General features: G+C 32.6%; 9 protein-coding genes, 1 non-coding gene and 2 pseudogenes across 12 annotated transcripts, besides 7 other annotated features; 6 read left to right on the forward strand and 6 right to left on the reverse strand.

Moving 5' to 3' along the window:
* Nucleotides 1–4,350: part of a mobile genetic element that runs on past the window's edge.
* On the reverse strand, nucleotides 30–778 carry TVAGG3_0316930 (annotated as a pseudogene). Its single transcript has one exon. A coding segment is annotated over exon 1 (749 nt).
* Nucleotides 810–1,427, reverse strand: TVAGG3_0316940 (annotated as a pseudogene). The gene has a single exon. A coding segment is annotated over exon 1 (618 nt).
* TVAGG3_0316950 (uncharacterized protein) lies at nucleotides 1,596–2,444 on the forward strand (the record flags this gene model as incomplete). The annotated part of the gene is made up of 1 exon (XM_051230076.1): nucleotides 1,596–2,444. The coding sequence occupies one exon, from the start codon at nucleotides 1,596–1,598 to the stop codon at nucleotides 2,442–2,444; it is 849 nt and encodes a 282-aa protein (XP_051099806.1).
* Nucleotides 2,709–3,071, reverse strand: TVAGG3_0316960 (uncharacterized protein; the record flags this gene model as incomplete). The annotated part of the gene is made up of 1 exon (XM_001315915.2): nucleotides 2,709–3,071. The coding sequence occupies one exon, from the start codon at nucleotides 3,069–3,071 to the stop codon at nucleotides 2,709–2,711; it is 363 nt and encodes a 120-aa protein (XP_001315950.2).
* On the reverse strand, nucleotides 3,211–4,029 carry TVAGG3_0316970 (phage tail repeat-like family; the record flags this gene model as incomplete). Its single annotated transcript, XM_051230077.1, has 1 exon — nucleotides 3,211–4,029. The coding sequence occupies one exon, from the start codon at nucleotides 4,027–4,029 to the stop codon at nucleotides 3,211–3,213; it is 819 nt and encodes a 272-aa protein (XP_051099807.1).
* Nucleotides 4,252–4,350: a terminal%2Cinverted (terminal inverted repeat of Maverick-3 transposon ID:TVAGG3_0316730).
* A 1,687-nt stretch (nucleotides 4,351–6,037) lies between these two features.
* Nucleotides 6,038–6,874: a mobile genetic element.
* Nucleotides 6,038–6,874: a terminal%2Cinverted (terminal inverted repeat of Banshee-A1 transposon ID:TVAGG3_0316980).
* Nucleotides 6,875–7,116: 242 nt separating this feature from the next.
* Nucleotides 7,117–7,950: a mobile genetic element.
* A 1,016-nt stretch (nucleotides 7,951–8,966) lies between these two features.
* Nucleotides 8,967–9,807: a mobile genetic element.
* Nucleotides 8,967–9,807: a terminal%2Cinverted (terminal inverted repeat of Banshee-A1 transposon ID:TVAGG3_0317000).
* A 1,489-nt stretch (nucleotides 9,808–11,296) lies between these two features.
* Nucleotides 11,297–13,375, forward strand: TVAGG3_0317010 (zinc ion binding; the record flags this gene model as incomplete). The annotated part of the gene is made up of 1 exon (XM_001315914.2): nucleotides 11,345–13,294. One exon carries the CDS (start codon nucleotides 11,345–11,347, stop codon nucleotides 13,292–13,294), a length of 1,950 nt encoding a protein of 649 aa, XP_001315949.1.
* A 374-nt stretch (nucleotides 13,376–13,749) lies between these two features.
* Nucleotides 13,750–15,405, forward strand: TVAGG3_0317020 (ankyrin repeat and SOCS box-containing protein 4 family; the record flags this gene model as incomplete). The annotated part of the gene is made up of 1 exon (XM_001315913.1): nucleotides 13,759–15,300. One exon carries the CDS (start codon nucleotides 13,759–13,761, stop codon nucleotides 15,298–15,300), a length of 1,542 nt encoding a protein of 513 aa, XP_001315948.1.
* A 425-nt stretch (nucleotides 15,406–15,830) lies between these two features.
* Nucleotides 15,831–20,668, reverse strand: TVAGG3_0317030 (uncharacterized protein; the record flags this gene model as incomplete). Its single annotated transcript, XM_001315912.1, has 1 exon — nucleotides 16,009–20,655. One exon carries the CDS (start codon nucleotides 20,653–20,655, stop codon nucleotides 16,009–16,011), a length of 4,647 nt encoding a protein of 1,548 aa, XP_001315947.1.
* Nucleotides 20,669–20,960: 292 nt separating this feature from the next.
* On the forward strand, nucleotides 20,961–21,032 carry TVAGG3_0317040. The gene has a single exon. It is a non-coding gene; the product is annotated as a tRNA-Gly (tRNA).
* A 1,143-nt stretch (nucleotides 21,033–22,175) lies between these two features.
* On the forward strand, nucleotides 22,176–23,188 carry TVAGG3_0317050 (transcription factor MYB24 (Myb1,Myb3r3); the record flags this gene model as incomplete). Its single annotated transcript, XM_001315911.2, has 1 exon — nucleotides 22,268–22,888. The coding sequence occupies one exon, from the start codon at nucleotides 22,268–22,270 to the stop codon at nucleotides 22,886–22,888; it is 621 nt and encodes a 206-aa protein (XP_001315946.1).
* A 61-nt stretch (nucleotides 23,189–23,249) lies between these two features.
* TVAGG3_0317060 (prefoldin family) lies at nucleotides 23,250–23,723 on the reverse strand (the record flags this gene model as incomplete). The annotated part of the gene is made up of 1 exon (XM_001315910.2): nucleotides 23,320–23,700. One exon carries the CDS (start codon nucleotides 23,698–23,700, stop codon nucleotides 23,320–23,322), a length of 381 nt encoding a protein of 126 aa, XP_001315945.1.
* A 396-nt stretch (nucleotides 23,724–24,119) lies between these two features.
* TVAGG3_0317070 (phosphoribulokinase family protein-related protein family) lies at nucleotides 24,120–25,820 on the forward strand (the record flags this gene model as incomplete). Its single annotated transcript, XM_001315909.1, has 1 exon — nucleotides 24,144–25,724. The coding sequence occupies one exon, from the start codon at nucleotides 24,144–24,146 to the stop codon at nucleotides 25,722–25,724; it is 1,581 nt and encodes a 526-aa protein (XP_001315944.1).
* Nucleotides 25,821–26,125: the final 305 nt, after the last annotated feature.

Below are 26,125 nucleotides of genomic sequence, written 5' to 3' on the forward strand. Positions count from 1 at the left end.
TGTATGGTTTCCTTCTCCCTGAGTGTCACTCCAGTAACAATTTATAGCAAACTTAACGTCGTCTTTAACATCATATCCTTTACCTTTTGTCATTCCTGACCAATCCCAATATCTATGCTTATGCCAACCTGCTTGAGATGTACTTAAATCTATGTAGTGACTGTGCGCAGGTAAATTTTCACCTGAAATCGTTTTACTTCCACCTGTTTCCTTTGAAGAGTTTGCACAATACAAAAACCTGTCGACTATTTGTTCCCATGCACCAACACCAAACATTACTTGAGGACCTCTTGCTTCCATAGATGTATAAATAGAACCTACTGGGTTCATTAAATCAAACATATGAGATATTATAGGATTGTCTCTTTTGAACTTAAAATATAGTGCAACTATTTCAGGTTTCTTCTGGTTTGTGTCAGAATATTTTTTATAATATAATCTTATGTTTTCAGGGTAGGTAAAGTCTTGACTATAATATTTATTTCTGTCATCTTCATAATAGTATACTATTCTCGTTTTTTCTATTGCATTATATCTTTTATATCTATAAAAATCTAAATATAATGTTAGCTTTTGTTCATCTACATGTGGTGTTCTAACGTCATCTCCATAGTCATAATAATATGGTGCTGGAGCTGGGTCAGGCAATGTCATATCTGCCATTTCATAAACTCTTAAATATTTCTTTTGTTCGTCTCCATATAAAGTTTAAGTAGCAGTTGTTGTCTAATGGAACTTTAACTTGTGTACCATCGTTCTTTTTATAGCTTACATACATTTCATTGTTATTTTTCGGAATGAGTTTATACCGTGTACCATTTTCTAAGGACTGTACCAACTGCCATCTAAAATATTTGTTTTCTTCATTGACAGAAAAGTCACCAACAATAGTTCAATATTTTTTGTTCCAACTAAACTTTGGTATATTTCATTGACATATGTTTTATCTGCTTTATTTTCAAGGCTAACGTTTAAGTCTGTTATTTCAGAAGATGTATGTGTATGTCCAACGGCACTTTTCCTGTTTAAGGTTTCTTGTAAGTTTGTAATATTTGCAATGGTATGTGTATGTCCAACGTCACTTTTCCTGTTTAAGGTTTCTTGTAAGTTTGTAAAATTTGCAATGGTATGTATATGAGTCTTTTTAGAATATTCTTTTCAGCTCTTGTCACTTCACTTGACATTTTATTGTCAACATATGTTTTGTCTGCTAGTTCAGGATGAGTATGTTCTTTCGTTGCATATGTTGCATCTGCTCTGTCATGTTCTTCTTGAACTTTTTCAATGACATACTCTTTGTCAGCTTTGTTGCCAACATCTGCTTTCAAAAGAAGTTCATCTATAGGTTTCTCGTTTAAAGTTCCTTTTGTTGGATTTATACAGACAGTATGGTTCTTACTGTCTTGAAATAGAAACTCGTCTGTCATTGGGTTTATTGTCAGTTTTAAGTTTCCTTCTTTCAATGACTCAGATATCTTAGAATAGTTTGAAAAGTTTGTTGTGTTCTTATTTAGAGCTTGCAAAATGAGTTGTCGGTTGTGTTGTATTTCTCTCATAGACGCTGTTTCTTTCGACATTTTTATTCTAGATAAAATATGCTTTCAATAGAAAAAGAAAATTCAAGAGTTGCTACAACTAAACCATTAGATGAACTTTTTACGAATGTCGGTCAAAAGTTTGAGACAGAGACCGTAAAGCATGAAGGCTATCGTTTTGACTACCCATTAAGATGGCTAAGAGACCCATCTGTCACAAAAGCTATTGGCTTTCGTAGAATGAAGTTTGTGTCTGTAGAAGATAAAAGTTTTCCATTTATTGTAAGGTTTCATATAGATTATATATCTGAAGGGAAACGAAAAATGTGGGAAGAAATTGAGCTAATACAAGTTGACCTTTCATCTTCTCTACAGACTGCGTTAAAAAATATAGAAGATAAAATAAATTCATGTTATGCAAAATATGCTGATGAATATGCAAATACCGAGAGCACACTTTATGTGAGAATTGTATATGACAAACAAAATTCACAAGTGTCATTTCAAATCTACGAAGACAATCCAAAGAAAGACGAACAAATATATACAGAATTCACTGCAATGTCATGGTATTATTTGCAAAGAATGTTAAATCAGAAAGTCGAACTTCCTTTAGCAAATATTTACAGTCGATATGCAAGAGATGAACCATATTTATTTAAAGATGTTTTCGACCCAGCTGCTATTATTGTTCATGCTTCATTTTCTGGCGCACAAAACTCTTTCTTATGCTTGGCAAATGACTTTTACGAAAAACCTACAAAGTTATATGAACCACCAAGTGGAAGTATTTCAGACTTTCAAGTATGGTTTACTACAGATGGAAGAAAGAGAATAATTCCATTATACCATGCGTTTTACTTAGAACTTAGTTTCATATACAACTACTATCGAACGGTAAAAATATAATTTTTAATACGGTTGAGGTGTTGGATTTGGTTGCCAACTAGACTGTGGTGCAGGTTCAGGCTGTTGTATAACAGGAGCTTGTTCTTCTGGTTCAGGGTCTTTAGGTATAATACCAACGAACTGACCTACTCTTTTACCAATATTTTTGACACCGTTCCAAATTCCTCTTCCTACGGTTTTTATTCCATTCCATATACCTCTTCCAACATTTCGAAAGAAGTTTCCTATCTTACTGAAGAAACCCATTTTACTATATGTAAAAATCTAATGTCCGCCTAGTCTCTTACGTTTCCTGTTGAGTTCCATAGCATTCTTTAACTGGAGCTCATACATTCTGTTTCTCCTCTGGTAGAAAACATACTCTGGGTCAACTCCTGTGTTCGCGTCATCTGCATAGAGTTGTTTATATCCCACTTCGGGGTTTGTATAAAACTCTTTCCATCTCATATTTGCATACCATGGTGGCAAACCTAACGCAGCGTCATTTGACATGGCAGTTTGCATTTGTACATCTGTTGGCACTTGACCATAGTTTGCCATTGCAGTTTGTATTCTAACTTCATTTGGAATATTCTCTGGGTTTGGTTGTCCAGGTTGCTGTGCATTCGCTAAGTTCTGTGCGTCCATTTAATATTAGATAAAAATATCTCTTACGAGTACATATGCTGAACATTTGCAGGCATTGGTTCATCTTCATATTCTCTATATCTTTCTGCCACGTCAAATAAGTAAATGACACAATGGAAAAAACCTAAAACAAGTAGTCCTATTTCAAACCACATTTACTTACTAGTAAAATTTCTTTGTTATGACACTTTCTCCAGTTTATAGGACCTCTCTCATATTCTATCTTATCGTATCTAAACTCATAGTCATGTATGTCCTCTAACCATCTCATGACACTTTCCAAACCACTTTTATCGGATGTAAAGTAAAAGCATGGATGGTTATGTAAAACGTCTAAAGTTTCTAAAGAGTCTCTCAAAGTCCAGTCTACTTGGTATTGAAAATCCCATGTGTTAAAGAACGGCGGGTCCACTATAAAGAAAACATTTTCCTTGTCTTTATATTTTTCATACAACTCTGTCCAATGACATCTCACAAACTCTATACCCTCAATATATTTTTCTATGTCCTCTTTGAAAACATTTGTATAGTTAAGATATAAAACTTTTGACATAAGTGTTTCAATGTCATGAACTCTTATAGCACCACTATATAATAGTCTAGCAGATATACTATCCCAGTCTATATATTCTGCTTTTTTCAAAACCTCTCTCACAATATTTTTGTTATCTAATGGTATACGTTCCATCTTACCTATAGGTATCTTTTCTTTCAACTCTTTCAATATATTGTTTGTGTCTGGTATATGTTTGAGACGGTCCATATAGTTGTCGAAGTCATTGCATATAATCTTTGAGTCTGGGAATATTATATGGCACAAATGGGATATATAGAAACTTCCACCGAACAAATCTACAAATGTTAGACCATTCGGTAGTTTCTTAAGTTCTCTCAATATAATATCTTTACATCTACTCTTATTTCCAAAGAACGGTAACGGTGGTTTTGTAAAATTCATTTATATATAATAATAAAAATGTTTTTTTCCTGAAAAGTGACAGAAAAGTAACAAAACATGTACGAAGAAGTCTTGAAAATTCAAGAGGGTAGAAAAGAGGTTAGAAAAGAGGTTATATCTAACCTTCTACCCTAAACATTATTTTTGTCTGATTTTACGAAGAAGTCTTGACAAAACATGAAAACATATATAATTTGTGAAAAGCTCCTGGAAGACCCGTATATAAGAACTTCATTTATACTAAACATCTTCGGGGCTAGAGGGCACGAAGTGCCTGGAAGCCCCACTACCTTTTTTTTTTTTTTTTTTTTTTTTTTTTTTTTTAGTAAGTCGATTCTTCCTTTCTTCTACTGAGATTTGAATTTGATTTCGAATTGTAAAGAGATTCAAAGGGAAAATACTAGCGGATAAAAACTACCTCCATGAAAGGGTCATAATGGAGTCAAGTTGTATTTTTTGATATTTTTTGCTTTTCGAGCCTAAATAGGTAGCCAAGATAATGCCTAAAAATAAGGTTCTAAATTCTGAAGTTTACATGATCCTCTCGTGTGCACCCTTAAAGAAAAGAGGTGTTTTAAAGAAGAATAAATATGATTTTATTCATTAAAATTGAAAGGATAATAATTCAGAAATTTTGAAAGAAAGACGGCTTTTTTTAATTGAGTGATCTGAAATATAATCAATAAATATTATCAAATTAAAATAAATAAGAGAATTATATAAAAATGCGTTTTTATTTTGAATAAGAATTCAAAAAATGGTTAAAAGTAAATTGTGGTTGAGTAGTGATCCAACTGCTCTACCTTAGAGTATTTCTCCTTTGATTAATCCTCCTTAGATTAATCCTCCTCAGGTTATCCTCAGTCTATCCTCAGACTACTCCTCAGATTATCCTCATACTAGTCCTCAGACTACTCCTCAGATTATCCTCAGACTACTCCTCAGATTATCCTCAGACTACTCCTCAGATTATCCTCGAACTACTCCTCAGATTATCCTCAGACTACTCCTCAGATTATCCTCGAACTACTCCTCAGACTACTCCTCATACTAGTCCTCAGACTACTCCTCATACTAGTCCTCAGACTACTCCTCAGATTATCCTCAGACTACTCCTCAGATTATCCTCAGACTACTCCTCAGATTATCCTCAGACTACTCCTCAGATTATCCTCAGACTACTCCTCAGATTATCCTCGAACTACTCCTCAGACTAGTCTTCAGATTATCCTCGAACTACTCCTCAGATTATCCTCGAACTACTCCTCAGATTATCCTCAGACTACTCCTCAGATTATCCTCAGACTACTCCTCAGATTATCCTCAGACTACTCTCAGATTATCCTCGAACTACTCCTCAGATTATCCTCAGACTAGTCTTCAGATTATCCTCAGATTATCCTCGAACTACTCCTCAGATTATCCTCAGACTACTCCTCAGACTACTCCTCAGATTATCCTCAGACTACTCCTCTGATTATCCTCGAACTACTCCTCAGATTATCCTCGAACTACTCCTCAGATTATCCTCAGACTACTCCTCAGACTACTCCTCAGATTATCCTCAGACTACTCCTCAGATTATCCTCAGACTACTCCTCATACTAGTCCTCAGACTACTCCTCATACTAGTCCTCAGACTACTCCTCAGACTACTCCTCAGATTATCCTCAGACTACTCCTCAGATTATCCTCAGACTACTCCTCAGATTATCCTCAGACTACTCCTCAGATTATCCTCAGACTACTCCTCAGATTATCCTCAGACTAGTCCTCAGACTACTCCTCATACTACTCCTCAGACTACTCCTCAAACTAGTCCTCAGATTATCCTCAGACTACTCCTCAGATTATCCTCAGACTACTCCTCAGATTATCCTCGAACTACTCCTCAGATTATCCTCGAACTACTCCTCAGATTATCCTCAGACTAGTCTTCAGATTATCCTCAGATTATCCTCGAACTACTCCTCAGATTATCCTCAGACTAGTCCTCAGATTATTCTTGTTATAGACCGAAAATAGATTTTTTCGGTTTTCTCTTCAAATAATTGAAAGAATGATACTATTATAGGTTTATTATATTATATAGCATATAATCATGCTATAGCCGAAAATTATAAGTTTTGAGAAGATTGAATATAACACAAATAAATTTGAATGTAAGTTAAATTGCTTGTTGTTTTTAATAGCTATTTAATGAGAAATCCAATATTGCAAAATTCAAATTGAATGATTGAAAGAACAGAAAAAGTCATTCTTTTCAATTTCGAATGTGTTTCATTGTATTTATAATTATATGGCAAATAAGATATTTAAATTTGATTTTTGAAGGAAAATTCACAAAATTGAATAAATTCAAATAATTTTTATTCAAAAATAAACTAGTTATTTGAGTTTAATACTAATTATCTATTCAAACTACAAAGTTTGTAATTTAAAATATTTTGTGAGATCAGATTGAATTAATTCAAGGTTCTTTTCAATTAATATAAATGACCATATTACGCATTTTCGAACATTCTAAACCAAATATATAAAAATGGGAGACGAATGTTAAATTTGCTACACATGGGGAGTTGTCTGCAAAGTTTTAGCTCTTATCTCTAACAAAAAATTAATTTTTAAAAAAATGACCGAATACGTTTCACAGCGAGAAAAAAATAAAAGGCAAGATAGAATTTTCTAGACATAAAGAAGTTGTTTACCGAGTTTTAGCTCTTATCTCTAACAAAAAATTAATTTTTAAAAAAATGACCGAATACGTTTCACAGCGAGAAAAAAATAAAAGGCAAGATAGAATTTTCTAGACATAAAGAAGTTGTTTACCGAGTTTTAGCTCTTATCTCTAACAAAAAATTAATTTTTAAAAAAATGACCGAATACGTTTCACAGCGAGAAAAAAATAAAACTGTACACTGATTTTCATTTTCATTTCCAGTCAATTTACTTATTATTTTTTCTTTTTTTCATTTTAATTATAAATTATTTCGTAATACGTTTATTTACCTTACCATTTTCTTTATTCTTTTGAATTCCATACTAGACACTTATAGAATATTTTGATTGTTAACGTACTTCATTAGAATGAATCCTTACAAAGGGTATGTCGATCGAATTTACCTAATTGGTATTTCCAATCAGATTGAAGAAGGTAAAATGACATGGGAAGAAGCTTGCACCCATGTTCCCATCGCCCCAACCCTTCAATCAAATGATTTCAAATATTTAGATGTTTCAAAATCTTTTTTACAAAATCAATTTAGCTTACAGAATATCCCATTGCCTAAAGGCAAGAAAGGTCGTAGGGTCAATCCCTACGACCAAATCAAAGCTCTTGCTGTGATACATGACCACTGGGCCTTTCCCTGTGGTCAAACAAAACAATGGAAACGTTTGAAATTACAACAAATTGATGTATCTTATAGAGAAGTACGCAGATACTTCAAAGAAAATCATTTCACCAAGACGCGATTAGAGCATGCCGGGCCAGAAACAGCAGTAAGATATTGGGCGCTTTCACCCAATCTTATCTGGCACGCAGATGTTCATTATTTTAGGGGTGTTCGTGGCCAGTATATTTATGGCATAATCGACGATTTTAGCCGCAAAGTCCTAGCGTGTATACAAATACCAGATATGCTGGCAGCGACGACAGCGAACGTTGCGGCTTCCGCCTTCATTGAATTTGGCGCCCCTTATTGTTTCTGGACCGACAACCGTTCAGAAAATAGGAGCACCTTTCAAGATCTACTTGATCTTTGAGGCGTCCAATGGCGGCATACAGACTCTCATTCTCCCTACCAAAATGGGAAGATTGAGAGATTCTGGCCGAAATTGGAGCGCTGCCAAAGCATTCAGGCTATTCCCGCCTTTATTTGGGAGTATAATAATAACACACCGCATGAAGATCTCCAATTAATCCATTAACTGGAACAAATTACACGCCAAATCAAATGTATCAGCTGAAACCGAAATACACAAATGCAGATACAGAAAGGTTGTGGCAAATATGGGATACAGATACAGGCATGACCGCTGTTGACAGATTCACAGCGTAATAATAAACATAATTTTTTAATTTCATTTTTAACAAGTTTTTTAAATGTATGTAATGAATAATTCATTAGAATATGATAATGCACATTGTAACAGAATAGAACAATCACCAAATTTTTTTTGAAATTAAAAAATAAAAGTAAAAAGTATAAAGTAATCTAACCAAATAAGATATTTAAAGAATTTTGGAAAAAACAGAATAAGGATAATGATATTATTTTAGATACACAATCGATGTACTGAAGAATAATCCGGTAAAAATGATGATATAAAATTAGATTATTTTACAAGTAGCTAAAAGAATAAAACTATAATATAAAATAAATGAAGTTTAATGAAACAATAAAGGTTAAATAAATAATAAAGATTTTTATTTTATATCAGTTTTGAGAAGAAGTAACAGCTGACAATTGGTAGACAACTTCTTTATGTCTAGAAAATTCTATCTTGCCTTTTATTTTTTTCTCGCTGTGAAACGTATTCGGTCATTTTTTTAAAAATTAATTTTTTGTTAGAGATAAGAGCTAAAACTCGGTAAACAACTTCTTTATGTCTAGAAAATTCTATCTTGCCTTTTATTTTTTTCTCGCTGTGAAACGTATTCGGTCATTTTTTTAAAAATTAATTTTTTGTTAGAGATAAGAGCTAAAACTCGGTAAACAACTTCTTTATGTCTAGAAAATTCTATCTTGCCTTTTATTTTTTTCTCGCTGTGAAACGTATTCGGTCATTTTTTAAAAATTAATTTTTTGTTAGAGATAAGAGCTAAAACTCGGTAAACAACTTCTTTATGTCTAGAAAATTCTATCTTGCCTTTTATTTTTTTCTCGCTGTGAAACGTATTCGGTCATTTTTTTAAAAATTAATTTTTTGTTAGAGATAAGAGCTAAAACTCGGTAAACAACTTCTTTATGTCTAGAAAATTCTATCTTGCCTTTTATTTTTTTCTCGCTGTGAAACGTATTCGGTCATTTTTTTAAAAATTAATTTTTTGTTAGAGATAAGAGCTAAAACTCGGTAAACAACTTCTTTATGTCTAGAAAATTCTATCTTGCCTTTTATTTTTTTCTCGCTGTGAAACGTATTCGGTCATTTTTTTAAAAATTAATTTTTTGTTAGAGATAAGAGCTAAAACTTTGCAGACAACTCCCCCATGTGTAGCAAATTTAACATTCGTCTCCCATTTTTATATATTTGGTTTAGAATGTTCGAAAATGCGTAATATGGTCATTTATATTAATTGAAAAGAACCTTGAATTAATTCAATCTGATCTCACAAAATATTTTAAATTACAAACTTTGTAGTTTGAATAGATAATTAGTATTAAACTCAAATAACTAGTTTATTTTTGAATAAAAATTATTTGAATTTATTCAATTTTGTGAATTTTCCTTCAAAAATCAAATTTAAATATCTTATTTGCCATATAATTATAAATACAATGAAACACATTCGAAATTGAAAAGAATGACTTTTTCTGTTCTTTCAATCATTCAATTTGAATTTTGCAATATTGGATTTCTCATTAAATAGCTATTAAAAACAACAAGCAATTTAACTTACATTCAAATTTATTTGTGTTATATTCAATCTTCTCAAAACTTATAATTTTCGGCTATAGCATGATTATATGCTATATAATATAATAAACCTATAATAGTATCATTCTTTCAATTATTTGAAGAGAAAACCGAAAAAATCTATTTTCGGTCTATAACATCCTCAGATTATTCTTAACACTTTGCATATAAATCTCTAAATAATTTCTTATAGTACTTTCTTTTATTTTTATAAAAATTTTAAAAATTAATATTATTTTTTTCTCTTACTACTTTTAATGAGTGAAAAAGAGAAAGAGGGGAAAAAAAGAGAAAGAAAAAAAGGGGGCGGCGATAATTTTATATTGTTTTGTCTTTCGGCCGAATGGCGGGTACTTCGTACCCGCCATTCGACCCCAAAAATGGCGTATTATTCTATTTTTAAACGGTCATGGCGTAAAACCGTCGCATCCCTATTTTGAATAGTTTACTATCATTTCATCATGATATTAAACGAGAAACTATACTTTATTATTAAAGTTGATTCTATTTCTAAAGGAATTTCTGTTTTTAAATTTTTTCTAAAAAACCACTCTTATTTTTTTTCTCCGCCGCCCGCCACTGGCGGGCTCTCAATTAGGGTAATATAAACTATTCAAAATTTCAGAATTTGAATAGGGTGGCGACGCCACCTTCAAAGAAGAGTCTTTTAATGCAATAAAAATATTCTATTGGGCTTCTACTTCGATATATCATTGGAGGATAGGCTCCGCCAAATGGCGGTCGTTGACCACTTTGAACAAACTTTCGATTTTTCTATCAAATTCACATTTCCATCAAAAGATTAGCTACAATTCATGATTTATCGTATTTATGTAGAATCTAGCCAAACCTATCATTAATATATGAGCGCTAATTATTTATCAATATCGAATTGTATTATCTTAGAAATTTCTCTATAGTAACTATAAACATAACTAAATTGGGGGTATCTGACTTACAAAAACTAGATAGATATCAAAAATAAATCAAAATTTTATTTTTCATCAATTAGAAAAGATTTATAAGCCTTATGAGTACTCGAAAGTAACTTGAGGAGCTTTCATTTGTATTTGAGTTCGATTACATCATATTTCTTTCTATGTTCGGGTAGAAAATAAGCTGATTATTATTTTGTTTGGATTATTGCAAGCACAATGTAGGGATAATGCTGTACTCCTTTAGTATTTGGTATCTTGTTGTTTTCACAAAGTAAAGAACTGTTCATGATTGAAATTGAATTTGAAATTCTTTTTCGTTGCATATTTCACAACTCATTTTGAACAAAAGTTCATCTAACTTCCATATGATAGGGAAATGCATTATATTTGTCATCTATTAGTGGGATTTCTTATACTCAACTAGACAACAAAAAGTGTCATCCCCGCCACTACAAATTTAGGTTGTCACTTTTCCCGCCATTTGCCCATGTATAAGACTAGAACTATTCAAAGAGATCTTAAAGGAAGCATTCACATGATATTTTACAATGATACTTTTTCGCAGGGTCAGGCCCTAACATAAATAAATTAAAAACATTTATTTCCAATTTTTAATTACTCACAAATAATGTGCTTAATCTAACAGGATATTTTTTAACATATTTAGTCTAATGGATGTAAGGAAAATTGTTTATCGTCTAACGCCGGAGTTCTGAGAAACCGTCGCATTCAATTCGATGTCAGCAGCAAATTCTGTATCTTGCTTTGGAGACGAGTTTGGCATAGTTGAACACCTTCTTCGCATTCAGCTCAAAGCACCACAGTGTGTTATCAGCTCAATGACGCGATGTTCTCTTGCCACACAAGAAAATGTTTTTGGAAACTTCGCTAAGAACTTAGAAAATTCAAATATTGTCGATGTATTCTTCGAGCTTTCTACTCTTGGCCAGACTGTCAGAGATATTACGTTAAATGGCATAAAATTCCCTAAAAACGGACTCAAAATCACTACATCATCAATAAAATTACCAGCGAACCAGGAACAATACACACTCGTTCATTGCCAAGTTGCTCTCGGCAAAGTTCACAATTATATGAATCCAGTCAGAAGTCTTGAGGAATCCAAGTACGAACCAGCAGACACAGTAAACCAGGACAAGCTCCCAGAGGGCTACCAGAGCCTCAGACTTTCAGACAACGACGACTTCGTAGTTTTTAATTATCGCCAAGTCAACGCCATCCACATTCTTACGATCAAGGGCGGTGAAAACATCAAGCAGAAGGAGCTCGATGGCTTCGTGTGTGATTCTTGCCACAAGGAAATGGCTCTTTTCTTCTGCGTAAATGATGAAATGAAACTTTGCCCGAAGTGCGATGCAAAGGTCCACAACGCTTCAGACGTTCTCAAGAAACACGAGCGCAAGCCACTCGGAGAAGCCCTGCCAAGCTATCAGCAGTGTCCGGAACATCCAGATCAAAAAGTACAGTATTACTGTGAAAAATGCGCTCTTCCAGTCTGCATGGAGTGCAAGGTGAGCGGAAACCACTCAAAAGGACCAGCTGTGAAACATAAACTTATTCCAATCGCAGAAGCTTACAAGAAGTACAGCGAATTAGTCCAGACACCATCGCAGATACGTGCAGCACGTGAAAAAGCTCTTACAAAGGCTATTCTCGATGCCGAGCAAAATGTTCTTGATATCAAGGATAACCTTGCAAAAGTCATCGACGAAATCAATCGCATTGCTGCAGCAGCTATCGCCGAAGCTAAGCAAGAAGCTGGAGAGCGTATTGTCGAAACAAAATCCGCAATTTCCGAATTACAACGCAAATACAATCAATTCAAAGCAGAACGTTCTCTTCTTCTTGAATATTACTCCAATGGACAGCCAGTACCTTTCTTACAAGCCTATCATCGCAACGAAGTCCTTGATAAAGATATCGAAACATCCATCGACTTACAGAAGACAAATGCACGCGCAGACTTAGCTGTATTTGGCACTCTCTCCATCCGCGAGGTCGAGAACAAGACAGATGTCAAGGAAGGGTCATTAAACTTATCTACCGAGCATTACCCTAAGTACACCACTCTAGAGAAGATGGCCACACGTAAGGAGGCCAAGTACAAAGAGATGGGCAAGTCCCTGGACTTCCAGCCGTTCCAAGGTTCCAAGATTTTGACAGATGAAGAGACAGCAAAGAGGCTTTACTACTGCTTCCCATTCAAGGCGATGCCGGAGACACATCTTATGTTCTCTACAGCAAACGATGGCCGTTTTATCAAAGAAATGCACAGATTGGTCGATGGAAAAGGAATTTCGGTTATTATCGTCAAAGCAAACGATAGAATTTTCGGTGGCTTTGCAGCATCGAAGTGGACAAACGATGGCCGTAGTTTTGGCGAAGGAACTTCTTCATTCCTTTTCTCAATCGATAATAACGCGTTCATACAGGCACATCCTCAATCAGAGGACCCTGTATACATGGTAGGAACTCCTGAGACTTTCTCTTTTGGTAGAGATGACTTAGTTCTCGCTGGAGATTTCGATAGATGCGCTTCGACCATTGAAAACACATTTGGAATTGGCCTGAGGTTTGGATCTGAACAGGCACAGACATTCCTCGCTGGAACAAGCAGATTCAAAGCTGATGAAGTTGAAGTTTGGGGATTCTTCTCTTCTCAGTGATTTTTTTTCTTTTATTTATAATGTTGCAATTATATTTTCTTACTTCTTTTTGATTAAATTTTTGATCGTTTTATATCTCTACTTTGAATAATGAATTTTACTTGATATCCGAAATTTTTTACCAACTTTTTATAATACTCTTTAATTCTATTTGATATTATATCTGATATTGAGATAAAAAATATGGCAGTTTGGGATCTACCCAAACCGAATTTTAGAATCGAGGAAGATTATTCTCCAAATGGGATCCTTACTGTCTGATAAATTGAAAATTTTCGAAATTTGAAATTTGTATGTAAAATTACGATATCGTAAAATTTACACTTTTATTACGTTTTTATACAGGCGCGAAGCCTGTTAAAAATGTAATAAAAGTGTAATTATTATACTAATGATTATTTTTAATTCTAATGCCGAACAGCATCTGAATCAAAAATAATCGTATATTTGATAATTTTTGGTTGATGTCCAAGGGAGAAACTAACCAAACTCATTATGACAAATTGATGGAGATTTTTGCAGGATATAATGATGTCTACAATACTTTGTACAGGCTGAAAACAAATGACGAAGAAAAATTCAACGCAATATACAAAAAAATCAAACAAAACCTGATTGACTCTTATCAAATTCAGCCTGATGTGATTATCAATGATATATCCGAACTTTCAATTTATAACAACCGCTACATGAAGTCATATTTAGCGATTGCCAAACAAATTGTTGACGAATACCATCTAAATCAGGTCAACAATATCAACAAAGTTTTTAATTACCTTTTCTACAAAGAATACAACATAGTATTGAATGAAAAGGAGGAAAAAAGTTTTAACGATTTTGAAGATTCTCATTATTCATCTGATATTCACGAACAAAATACAATTTACAGATCTATTATGGATGATGACAAAATATCATTAATATTTTTTACAGAAAGAGAAGAATTTGATGAAAATCAAAAATTAAAAAGTAAATTATATCCATATTCATATGAAGGTATTTCATTACTTGAATTATGTTGTTATCATGGATCTGCTGATTGTTTTAAGTTTTTAATAACGAAATTTCAATCAGAAATCACTCCAGATTGTCTTAGATTTTCGTTTTTGAGTGGAAATCAAGACATTATGAATGAATGCTTGAAAGTACAAAAACCAGATGATGTATGCATGAAATATGCAATAATATCACACAATATCGATTTCGTAACATTTTTGATGAATGAACACAACATAGAAATTGATTTAGAATCGTGCTCTAAATACAATAATCGTCAATCATTTTTAGTTTACTTGGATCAAACAAATGACATCAACGCATGTTTTGTTTATTCTCCGAATTTACATCTTTCATCACTTTTAGAATATTTTATTTCAAATGGAGCAGATATCAATGCTAAAGACAAAGATGGATGTACCCCTCTTCATTATGCAGCCAATAATAATAGTAAAGAAACAGCCGAAATTCTTATTTCAAATGGAGCAGATATCAATGCTAAAAACGTAGCTGGATGTACCCCTCTTCATTGGGCAGCCAGATATAATAGTAAAGAAACAGCCGAAATTTTTATTTCAAATGGAGCAGATATCAATGCTAAAAACGAAGATGGATGTACCCCTCTTCATTGGGCAGCCAATAATAATAGTAAAGAAACAGCCGAAATTCTTATTTCAAATGGAGCAGATATCAATGCTAAAAACGAAGATGGATGTACCCCTCTTCATTGGGCAGCCAATAATAATAGTAAAGAAACAGCCGAAATTCTTATTTCAAATGGAGCAGATATCAATGCTAAAGACAAAGATGGATGTACCCCTCTTCATTATGCAGCCAATAATAATAGTAAAGAAACAGCCGAAATTCTTATTTCAAATGGAGCAGATATCAATGCTAAAAACGTAGCTGGATGTACCCCTCTTCATTATGCAGCCAGATATAATTGTAAAGAAACAGCCGAAATTCTTATTTCAAATGGAGCAGATATCAATGCTAAAGACAAAAATTGACGTACATGATCAAGTAATATTTTGAGTATGAACATATTATGTGCATGTATATATACTTTTATTGCACTTTTAACATACTTCGCGACTAAAAATATTAATTTTCTATTCTTATCAAGAATTCATTAATGAATATCATCAAGGTTCAGATGTTAATTTTTAATTTTATATGTATAAAATAACACATTTAAATCCAAAAATATCATCTAAATTTGAATCACAATTTGAAATATACTAAATTTCAAAAGGAAACATTTTATTTATATGTTACTTAACACTCATGTGCTTATTCTCAAAAATATTCGGAATAATTTTATGATTTTTAACTTTGAATTTTTATTATGATTTTGTTCATTCATATGAATACATTCGTACAAACTATCGTTGTATGATAAATTAACATTTTTTGTGATTTTATCGTATTATTTGCTTGTAAGTTTAATGTAATGTAGAGTTTGTTGCTCTTGAATGTCGTAGGAACAATTACATCGATCTTGGATCCAGAAATACTGCTAACAAATATGGAATTTTCTTGTGATCTGTAGAAAAACAAAATATATCAAATATTATTCAATGATTCGAATTGTATATGAAGGACAAGTGATTCAGCCTTAGGTATATTATAGCTCATAATTTTTTTTTGCATTTTAAATACAATTCTAATAATTTATAAACAAAAATATATAAAAATATAAAAACATAACAAAATAATTATTTGCACTTTGCGATATCTTTCAGAATCTTATTGCTTTCTTCGAGATTTGTAGATGACAGTTTGAGAATTGTTTCATCTTTTGGACATTCGCTTATTCTAACAACAGCTTGATGTTGACTTTCAACTAGTTTAGACATTCGTTGAATTAATGAATCTCTATCAACCATTGTTGATGAAATTTGTTTCAATCTTGCTGAAATCTGAGTGAGTTTTAACAAAGGTGAAGCCCCTTCAATAGGTTTCAAGTTCACTGTTTTAACTAGAAGATTATCAATAACAGTAAGTACTTCGTCGATCTTTTTGGAGATTTTTTCATCGACATAAGGTTTTTCATCGAAATCTTCATTCACAGAACTTATTGTTAATGTTACTACGCGCCCTAATGTTTCTATTTCCTGAAGACCGAAATGAGAGAACAACTCATTCAAAGGACTTTTCAGTATTTCAAGAATTGTTTGACTGTTTTGTTCCATTGTGTTTTGATTAGTTAACATTGAATGGAATACAGTCATTTTAGTTGTAACACTATTTAATGTGTCTACTTTCTTTGCCATCATATCTACAAGCTCTTTAAGTGATTTCCTTTCTTTGTCAAATCTTGCTTTTTCAACTTCATAATCCGCTTTATCATTTGCTTTCTTTTCTTCCAAAAATTTGATTTTGGCAAGTGATTCATTGAGTTGTTTCTCTTTTTCGCGCATTTCTTGCCTCAAATTAGTTAATTCAATCAAAGGAACGAAAGGTTGAGAAGTTATTTCTTCCAATTTTTGGCCATCTGTTGCAATTTGTCTCTGCAATTTTCGAATAAAATCTTCTTTGTTTTGGATTTTGTCTTTCAAGTCATCGATTTCTTTCTGTTGGGTTTCTATTTTTGACAAGAACTCTGACATCTGTTGTTCTCTTATTGTTCCTTGGTCAATTGCTGTTGATAAAACTTTCTTTTCTGATTTTTCATACAAATTTTTGACGGCCAAATATTTTTTATTAAGTTTTTCGAAATCCTTGATATTTACGCTTTGATTTATCACTTCCTTCATCTCTTGTATCTTATTTTGTTTCTTCTCAATGACTTTAGAAAGATTCATTATATCGACTTTCTGGTCATTTATCTGGTGATTTAATCCATCAATTTGTTTGTTATTTGTTCTTTTATACTCTTGATATTCGTTGTTCAAATTATCAAAACTTTCCTTAGATTTTGATAAATTGTCATTTAATTCTTCATTCTGTTTAGTTAAGACAGTGATTTTATTCTTAATTTCTCCATTTTCAGTCAAAAGTTTCTTGTTTTCTTCAGAAATTTGTTTTTCTTTTGTTGTCAAACTATTCAAATTATTTTGATTTGTTTCAAGTTTAGATGTTAAACTTGCGTTTTCTGATACCAATTTCTCTTTCTGTTCTTGATAATTAAGCTTTAAATCTTCTAATGTTTTCATTAAATTTTCATTTTTCATCTTTAAATCTTGGATTTCTCTGACTTTTGCACTCAATTTATTTTCGAAATTAGTTCCATTCAAATCAACGTCATTTGATAAATCAATTATTTGTTTCTTGTAATCCGCATTGATAGACTTCAATTCATCATTTTCCCTCTTCAAAACTCTTTTTTGTTTCTCACTTTCTTCTTTGATTTTCGTTAAATCTTCAGTAACTTTTTTATTGATTAACTCCAATTCTGTCATTTTCTTGGTGAATTCTACAGGAGGATTCTTTGTTTGCTCTGTTAAAGAAGCAATTGTTAAGTTTAGCTCATTAATCTTTTGTATCAAATCATTCTCTTTTGATTCTGTTTCTAATTTTAATTTTTCACTTTTTTCTTTTTCTTCGTTTACTTTATTTTTAGTTTCTTCTAATTCTTTTTGGTTCTTATCATTACTCTCGATGAATGTCTGTAGTTTATTCTGTAATTTAAGTATCTCATGCTTCATTTCATCTTGATTTTCTATCTTTGAGTTCAAAGTTTGAATTTGAACATTTTTCTCCGAAACCTGATTTCTTAATAACTCTAAATCTTTTGAAAGAGTATCTATAGCATTATTTCTTTCATTATATTTAGATTGCAAGTCATTGTATTTCTTTGATAATGTTTGAAAAGCCATTTCGGAAGTCAAACGACTTTCTTTGTTTTTCTCCGATTCATTTTGGAAATCTAATGATGTTTGCATCTGGTTCTTAGCAATTTGCTTCAGTTCTTTGAACTTATTCTCATATTTTTCTTTCTCTATTTGTAGATTATTGATATAATCCTTTAATTTGAAAACAATTTTTTCTAATTTTGACACTTTTTTCTCAAATTCTTTAATTTTGTTTTCATTCAATTGTTTTTCGTTTTGATGGTTCTGTTCAATAACTGTTTGGCTCATCTGCATATCTTTTAGCGTGTTCTCTGTCTCTCTGATTTGGTTTTCTTTCTCTTCAACTTTTTTGATCAATGAATTTATTTGAGAAGATTTTTCGGTTTTCACTTTTTCAATTGTATCTTGTAATTCACTTAATTGCATCTCTTTTTGTGATATCGATGATTGCAGTTTGTCATATTTCTTTTCCATCTTTTTAAGAGACTTTTTCATTTTCTCTTTTTCTGCCAAATTTTCATCATTCAATTTTGTCAAATTTTCTTTTTCTTTTGTTAATTTATCAATTGTTTGATGCAAATCTAGTATTGCATCATTATTAACTTCAATCTCTATATTAGTATTCTCCATCTGCTTATTGAGTTTTTCTATTTCACTGCCCAATTTAACGTTCTCTTCCAATGAAACTCTGAGTTTTTCTTTGAGATTTTGATTTTGTTTTTCAACATCAATCAAACAACTCTGTAATCTTTGGAGTTTGGTTTCCCTTTCTTCTAATTTTGTGTTTATTTGAGCTAAGTTCTCAACCAATTTCGTGTTTTGATCTTTTAGTTTTGTCTTGCATTCATCAATTTGAGAAGAAATTTGACTTTGTAAACTTTTTATGAAGTTTTCTCTTTCTTCAAGTGTTTTCTCTAATTCTTGCTTTTCCAAAACAACTTCCTTGAAGTCATTGACACTTGTCATCTGCTGCATTTGGAGTTTCATGTCATTGATTTCGATTTCTTTTTGTGAAAGTGTCACTTTTGTATTTTGTAAAGTTTTTTGAATGTCCAAAATTGTTGATTGCAAATCTTCTCTTTCTTCTGACATTTCTTTAATCTTCTGGCTTTGTGCAATACTTTCATCCTTTAGGTAATGATATTCATCAACAATTTCTCTTGGATTTTGATCATTAAAGATTTTCATCAAATTTTTATTTTTCTGTTTTTCTTCGTCCAAAAATTGAGTTAATTTCAAATTTTCTTCTTTCATTTGGTTCTTCATTTTAATTGTTTCTTGGGAATACTGTGCCTTTAGCTGCAAAATTTGATCATTCAGCTGTTTCGTTATCTTTTGTTTTTCATTTTGTAAAGTTGTTGTCACTTTTTGTAATTTTCTTTCATATTTCATTTGAATTTCTTCTTTTTCTGTTGATAGCAAATGAAGGGATTCTCCTAAGTTCTGTATTTCACTGTCTTTTTCAATTATCGTTGATCTGAGCTTGTTTGTTTCATCAATTGTCTGTGGTTTGTTGATTTGAGTTTGTAATTGTTTTTGACATTCTTCCAATTGCTTTAAAACTTCATTCAGACGCCGTTTGGTTGCTTGTAACTCATTGGAAAGCGATGAAGCGCTTTCTTTTTTGTTTTCTGTTTGTTTTGTCTCAAAATTATAAATAATTCTGTTTTTCTCTTCAATTACTTGTTTTAGATCAGAAATTGTTTTCATGTTATTCTTTAATTCATTTTGGAGTTGCAGCAAATTGCTTTCGTAGCTCTTGATTCGATTATCTTTTTCGATATCTTTCGTTTGAGCTTCTTTTAGGAGGTCTTGTAACTGTTTAACGCTGAATTTCATGAGCTCATCTGTTTTGACTGTACTTTGCGGATCTATTTCTGGTATGTTTGTGGGAATTTGTTTTCCAAATTTCGATCTTTTTATGTTTTCAATTGTTACATCTTTCTTTTTGAGTTCTTCTGTAAGTCTTCGAATGATACTAACACGCTCTGCTTCAATGTTGTTGATTTGTTTAGTTTTTGCTTCGTTTTCTCGTAAAACTTCCAATCTAACTCTTTCTGATTCTTGAATCTTTCTGTTACGTTGCATTTCGGAAGCATGAAGTGCCTCAATTGTAGCTTTAAGTTGTGAATTTTCGGATTTTAATTGCTCATTTTGCAAAATTATTGATTGATTATCGCTATTTAGTTTTTGAATTACAGATGAAGTGTATTGTGATGATGTTTTAGCTATATAAAGAGAAGAAAGATGTTGTACAACACTAATTACATAATCTGACTGTCCGAGATTAGGTACAGCCGTTTTAATTTCTTCAGGAATGATTTTTTCGACTTTTGATGAGAGATCAATCAAATTTTGAGTAAGATTTTGTATTTGCTCTTTCATATTATCAACTTGCATATTCGAATTTTTGATTAACATCTCATATTCTAAAACTTGATTCCGTTTATTTTTCGTTTCATGAATAGATGAAAGAGAAACAGAGTCCCCATAATCAGAATCACTAAGGCTAATTGGTGGGGGTAATTTTTGATTGGATTTTTTCGCAACTCGGCGATTTTCATCCATAACAAACCCCGCGGCAATATAAATAAATTTTATTGAATATTTCCATTTCAGCATTAAAATATGGTAATACGCTAGTAAGTTACATTTTATTTGCAATTTCTTATTTCAGTTAAATTATAGAAATTGAATTTCAAAACTTTTAAAAATGAAATGCTGATAATGAAGAGAGCAACTACCTATACTTGCAAGACCTGAAAAGAAGAGTTGTTAGCAACAAATTTTTACTGCTGGATCGCCTTGATAATTTTTACTGAAAAAGTGAAAAATGATCTTCTTTTGAACATGCAATGAGAGATAATTGTAAAGCACTGCTAGTGTAGTGGTTATTATGAGATCCTTCCAAGCTTTTGATCCGGGTTCGATTCCCAGGCAGTGCAATTATTTTTTTTCCCTTTATGCAATTTATTTGATTCATAAATATCTATGCCAATTATCATTTAGATATGTTCAAAACCTATATATTAATCAGAAATTCGATATCTCCGCATTTATTTTTTCCATTGATATTATGGAGAACAGTTTAAATGCAAAAGATCTTTTTTTTTCCTCATTGATGTGATATTCAATTGCATCGAAACTCTCGTCACTTTGAAAATTGACATTTGCACCAATTAAAAAGAAATACTTTGCTGAATTCACTTAAAGTTTATTCGAAATATACAAAATATGAATCTATATTGTAATATTCCCAACAAGGAAGAAATGGGAATTCAGTCATTCTTATAACTTTCCTTTATTTGGATTTAGGTGGAATAAAAATAATAGTAAAAACAAATTTGAGGACGCGTTATTGGTGCTAAATGCAAGGTTTGATGATTTCAAATATTAATATTTGCCAAAGAGAAATCGGAATTGAATTTGAGAATTATGAAATAGAATTTGTTTAGCGATAGACAATATCATATCGGCATTATTCTAAAAAGAAAAATAGATGTATTAAATTAACTCTGCGATTGTTTTGAAAATTTCGAATTGAAAGAATCTTCGATTGTAAAGGAAAATAATCAAAGGTTAAGATATTATTTATGATATGGGTGATATTATGGTTCCGAAATTCTAAAAATAATAAAAAGACCGTTAGGTATAAATATAATTATCGTAAAAACGTTTAAAGAGAAAATTATTGATAGAGATCCTTCAATAATTTGACTTGATATTCAAATTTTTGTTAATTTAAAAAGAGAAATCGTTTCCGATTAGATTTCTGGTTCATCATATAATGCTATTTATATGCATTGTAAGTTATAGTAATTTTACGTCGGAGATTTTAATTCAATCAAAAGTGACAATATTTAATAAATTAAGATATTAATTGTTCTATAGTAATTAGCATAACTTTAAAATTTTAATTTCAATTTATCAAAAGTGAAAAATTTATCACAAAATGAAGATAAGTTTATTTTAAAATCGTAATTTATATTCTGCAACTTTCATAAAACAAAAAATTGACAACAATTTTTTCATATTTTGTTAAAATGATTATACACATATATAAATTAAATCGGCTCATATACAAAAGAATAAAACCGCCGCAAACCGCTTTTGGGAGTTACAGAATTCCGCTCTCAAATTTTTGTGAGTCAAATGGGGGTTTTGACGTGCCTTTAATCGCATGATGTTTGACGGCCTTTCCGAATCGGGATTTGCCGCGGCCATCGGTGCTGGTTCTCTGTTGCCATGCGACGGAGTAACCAAGAAGAAGAACAATGTAATCAAAGTCAAGTTCACGGAAGAGGAGGATCTTAAGCTTCAACAATTAGTAATGAGATATGGAGCTAAAGACTGGATCCGCATCAGCCAATTGATGATCACCAGGAACCCTCGTCAGTGCCGTGAGCGCTGGAACAACTACATAAACCCTGCTCTTCGGACAGACCCTTGGTCTCCCGAGGAAGATATGCTTCTTGATCAGAAGTATGCAGAGTACGGTCCTAAGTGGAACAAGATTTCAAAGTTCTTAAAGAATCGTTCTGACAATAATATTAGAAATCGCTGGATGATGATTGCTCGCCACAGAGCTAAACATCAGAAATCACCGATTTCACCACCTCCAACCCAAAGAGTCGAATATACAACTCCTGTTGTAATGCCAGTTGTGAAGGAGATCAGGGTTGCCGAAACGCGGCCGCTCGAGAATCCCTTCGAATCACTGACTGTCCAGGAGTCATCATTCGCCTCTGTCGATACTGATTATAATCAGTTCGATCTTTGGAACGATTTTTCATTCTTCTAAACGTTTTAAGTTAAGTGTTGCTTCAATGCACCAATCTTTTTAATCCCAAGCGTAAACGAAGGATGATTTTTCTTTTTCCAAATTCGTTTAAATTTTTTTTCCTCAGACGTATTCGTAATAAATACATGAATATTTTCAAAATCTATGATGAACCTTTTTTGTTTTTACCTGTTTTTATTATTTCCATTTGTTTCATGCCACAAATAAAATGTTAAACGTATGGAATGAGATTATATTAATTTTCATATTTGATTTCATAGGTATTAGTTCATAAAATAAGAAATATTAATCCCAGTATTGAAGGAAATACCAAAGAAATCATAGATTTAGTTTCAATATATTTTGAATGTAAAAATAGGCTTTTTTATCAAAAATATTCTAGTAATTCTCTAATATTTGTTGAATATATTCTAATTATCAACATTTTATTCTTATTTCGGAAGATATGGCTTAACAAGTTCTTCAATTTGAAGTTTAATCTGGGTTTGCTGATCAGCAATATGAATACCAGCCTTCTTAATTGTAAGGATAGATTTATCTTGTTTGGCGAGATCCGCACGAAGTGTGGCTAATGTATTTGGAACATTATCGAGAACAAATGCTTTACCAACTGAAAGATAAACTGGTGTGGATGGATTTAATTTTGCTACTTCATGTCTAGTAATATACTTTGTGCGACGTGTTTGAAGTTCGCGACCTAATTGAGCAGTAAACTTGCCAAGATTTTCCTCAAGTCTTGCTTCTTCAGCACGAAGCTTATAAAACTGCTTCATCTGTTCTTCTGGGAGCATAATCTGACCGCCACGGGACATTAGTAGATTGATTTCACTTTTCAGAGACGGTTTTTAATTCACTCGAATACTTATAAATAATATTGCAATATTTGCTGATTTTTGTATTTATTTTCAATAATATTGCATTATTTCCCGTTGAACTATTTAATAATAATGCATATTTGTTGAAAATAATTTTTAAATTTCGAGATACGAACTTGTCATATGAAAATTTTTATAAAGAAACTCGTACATATAGATGTTTTTATACTTATTTGGAATGAAATCGAATTTTTAAAAATGAACAAATATTTCTCCACTCAAATCCAAACTACCCATTTGATTAAAGACTATTTATGAGAAAAGACATTATAATTTCAGTCATTTAAGCAAAAATAGCTTATGAAATCTTGTATCGTTCGCCAATATCAAAAAACGATGAAGTTATCAAAAAACCGCTCACTTGAAATCAGTCTTAATTTATGGCTAATATCCAATATCAGCCTTCTCTTGATCTTACTGAGTTCCCACTTGAGAAGATCCATGACCCACGTGATGAGAAAGTCACTCGTACACAGCTTCTTTCTCGCCATGCAACAGTAAATTTCTTAATCACAAGCATTTACCGCAAGCTTTTCAACAGACTCTTGAGAATCGAGCACTCCCTTGGTGATGGCTTCTACTTCATGGATAACTCCGGAGTACCAATCACAGAAGAACAAATTGCTCAACTCGAAAAGGAGCTTCACGCAATTTTCCAGTCAGAAACACCAATTGAGCTCACAACACTTCCACGTGAGGAAGTTATCAAATACTTCTCTCAACAAGGACTTCAAGATAAGTTAGGAGTTCTCAAGGCATGGCAGGATGCTAATATTCCAGTCATTAAATGCGGAGAATTCATGGATTACGTTATCGAGCCAGTCTCTACAGAAAAGTCCGTCTTAGATGTTTTCGAAATTCGTTTATACAACAATGGCCTTCTTCTCAGACTCCCAACAATGCTCAACCCAACAGGCATCAAGGAATGGAAGGACCCAACAGTCTTGCATGAGATGTTCAATGAATACGGCGAATGGGCAAAACTTTTGAACGTAGAAAACGTTTCCAAGCTTAACCAAGCCATCTTCAACGGTGCTATCAAGGATATCAAGCTCGTTGCCGAAGGTCTCCATGAGAGAAAACTCGCTATGCTCGCTGAAAAATTATGTTCTAATTTTGATAAGAAGAGAGTCATTACAATCGCTGGTCCTTCATCTTCCAACAAGACAACATTCGCAAAGCGCCTCGATGTACAGCTCAAAGTCGCTGGTTACTCTTCAACCATCATCGAAATGGACGATTACTTCCAGGATGGCGATAAGATCCCATACGGTCCAGATGGCCTTCAGGATCTCGAGCACATCTCCGCGATGAACGTTGAGCTTCTTGCTGAGCGCGTTCACAAATTATTGGCTGGCGAGCCAGTTCCAGTCCGTAAGTACAACTTCAAGCGTAGCCGTGGTGAAGATGATCCAAAGAAGCGTATCATTCTTGAACCAGGAGCTTTCTTGATCCTCGAAGGTATCCATGGTCTTAATCCAGAACTTCTTCAGCATATCGGTACAACATCTGTTACACCAATTTACGTTAGCGCACTTACACCAGTTAACATCGATTACAACCACAGATATCCAACATCAGATCTCAGATTGATCCGTAGAATCATCAGAGATAACCAATTCAGAGGTTGCAGTGCAAGAAAGACCCTCAGAAGATGGACATCCGTCAGAGTTGGTGAAGAAAGAAACATTTTCCCTTATCAAGGAAACGCTGAACTCTTCTTCAACTCATCCCTCGTTTACGAACTCCCTGTTCTCTCTGTCTACGCTCGCGTTCTTCTCTCCGAAGCAACAATGCCAGCTGAAGATGAAGATCCAAACACAGAAGAGGCAAAGGACATCACGGCTGAGGCAAGGAGACTTCTCAGTCTCATCAACCTCTGCTACCCGCTCTCTCCTGAGATCGTGCCACGTAACTCATGCATCCGTGAGTTCATCGGCGGATCAGAGCTGAAGGACTAAAATAGATATACAAGTTTTCGTTTTTCATTTTTTGGCACTACTGATTTTATATATGTTGTTCCATCATATGTAAACTGTAGTTTTTAAAATTAAAAATTTAGAAACTTTTTTTTAATAGAAATAGTAGTCAAAACGTTTGTAACACATCTTCTATGCTACTTTGTAACATTGTTTAACTATCATTAACTGAAATATTCTGGCAAAAATTATTTAATCTGCGAGAATACGAATGTTTTGTTTTGTTCAAATCAACTTCAGTCTTCCAAACTTCGTATTCGAATACAATTTTGAAATTTTGTTTATATATGATTTTACAATAAAATTTGTAAGAAAATATGCAATGAGGTCTTGTTTATGAAGCTTTTATGCGATATGGAATATTGAAATTCCGTTTAGTTAAT

This window comes from Trichomonas vaginalis, chromosome V, assembly GCF_026262505.1.
Source record: "Trichomonas vaginalis G3 chromosome V, whole genome shotgun sequence".
In the NCBI taxonomy this organism is placed as follows: Eukaryota; Parabasalia; order Trichomonadida; family Trichomonadidae; genus Trichomonas; species Trichomonas vaginalis.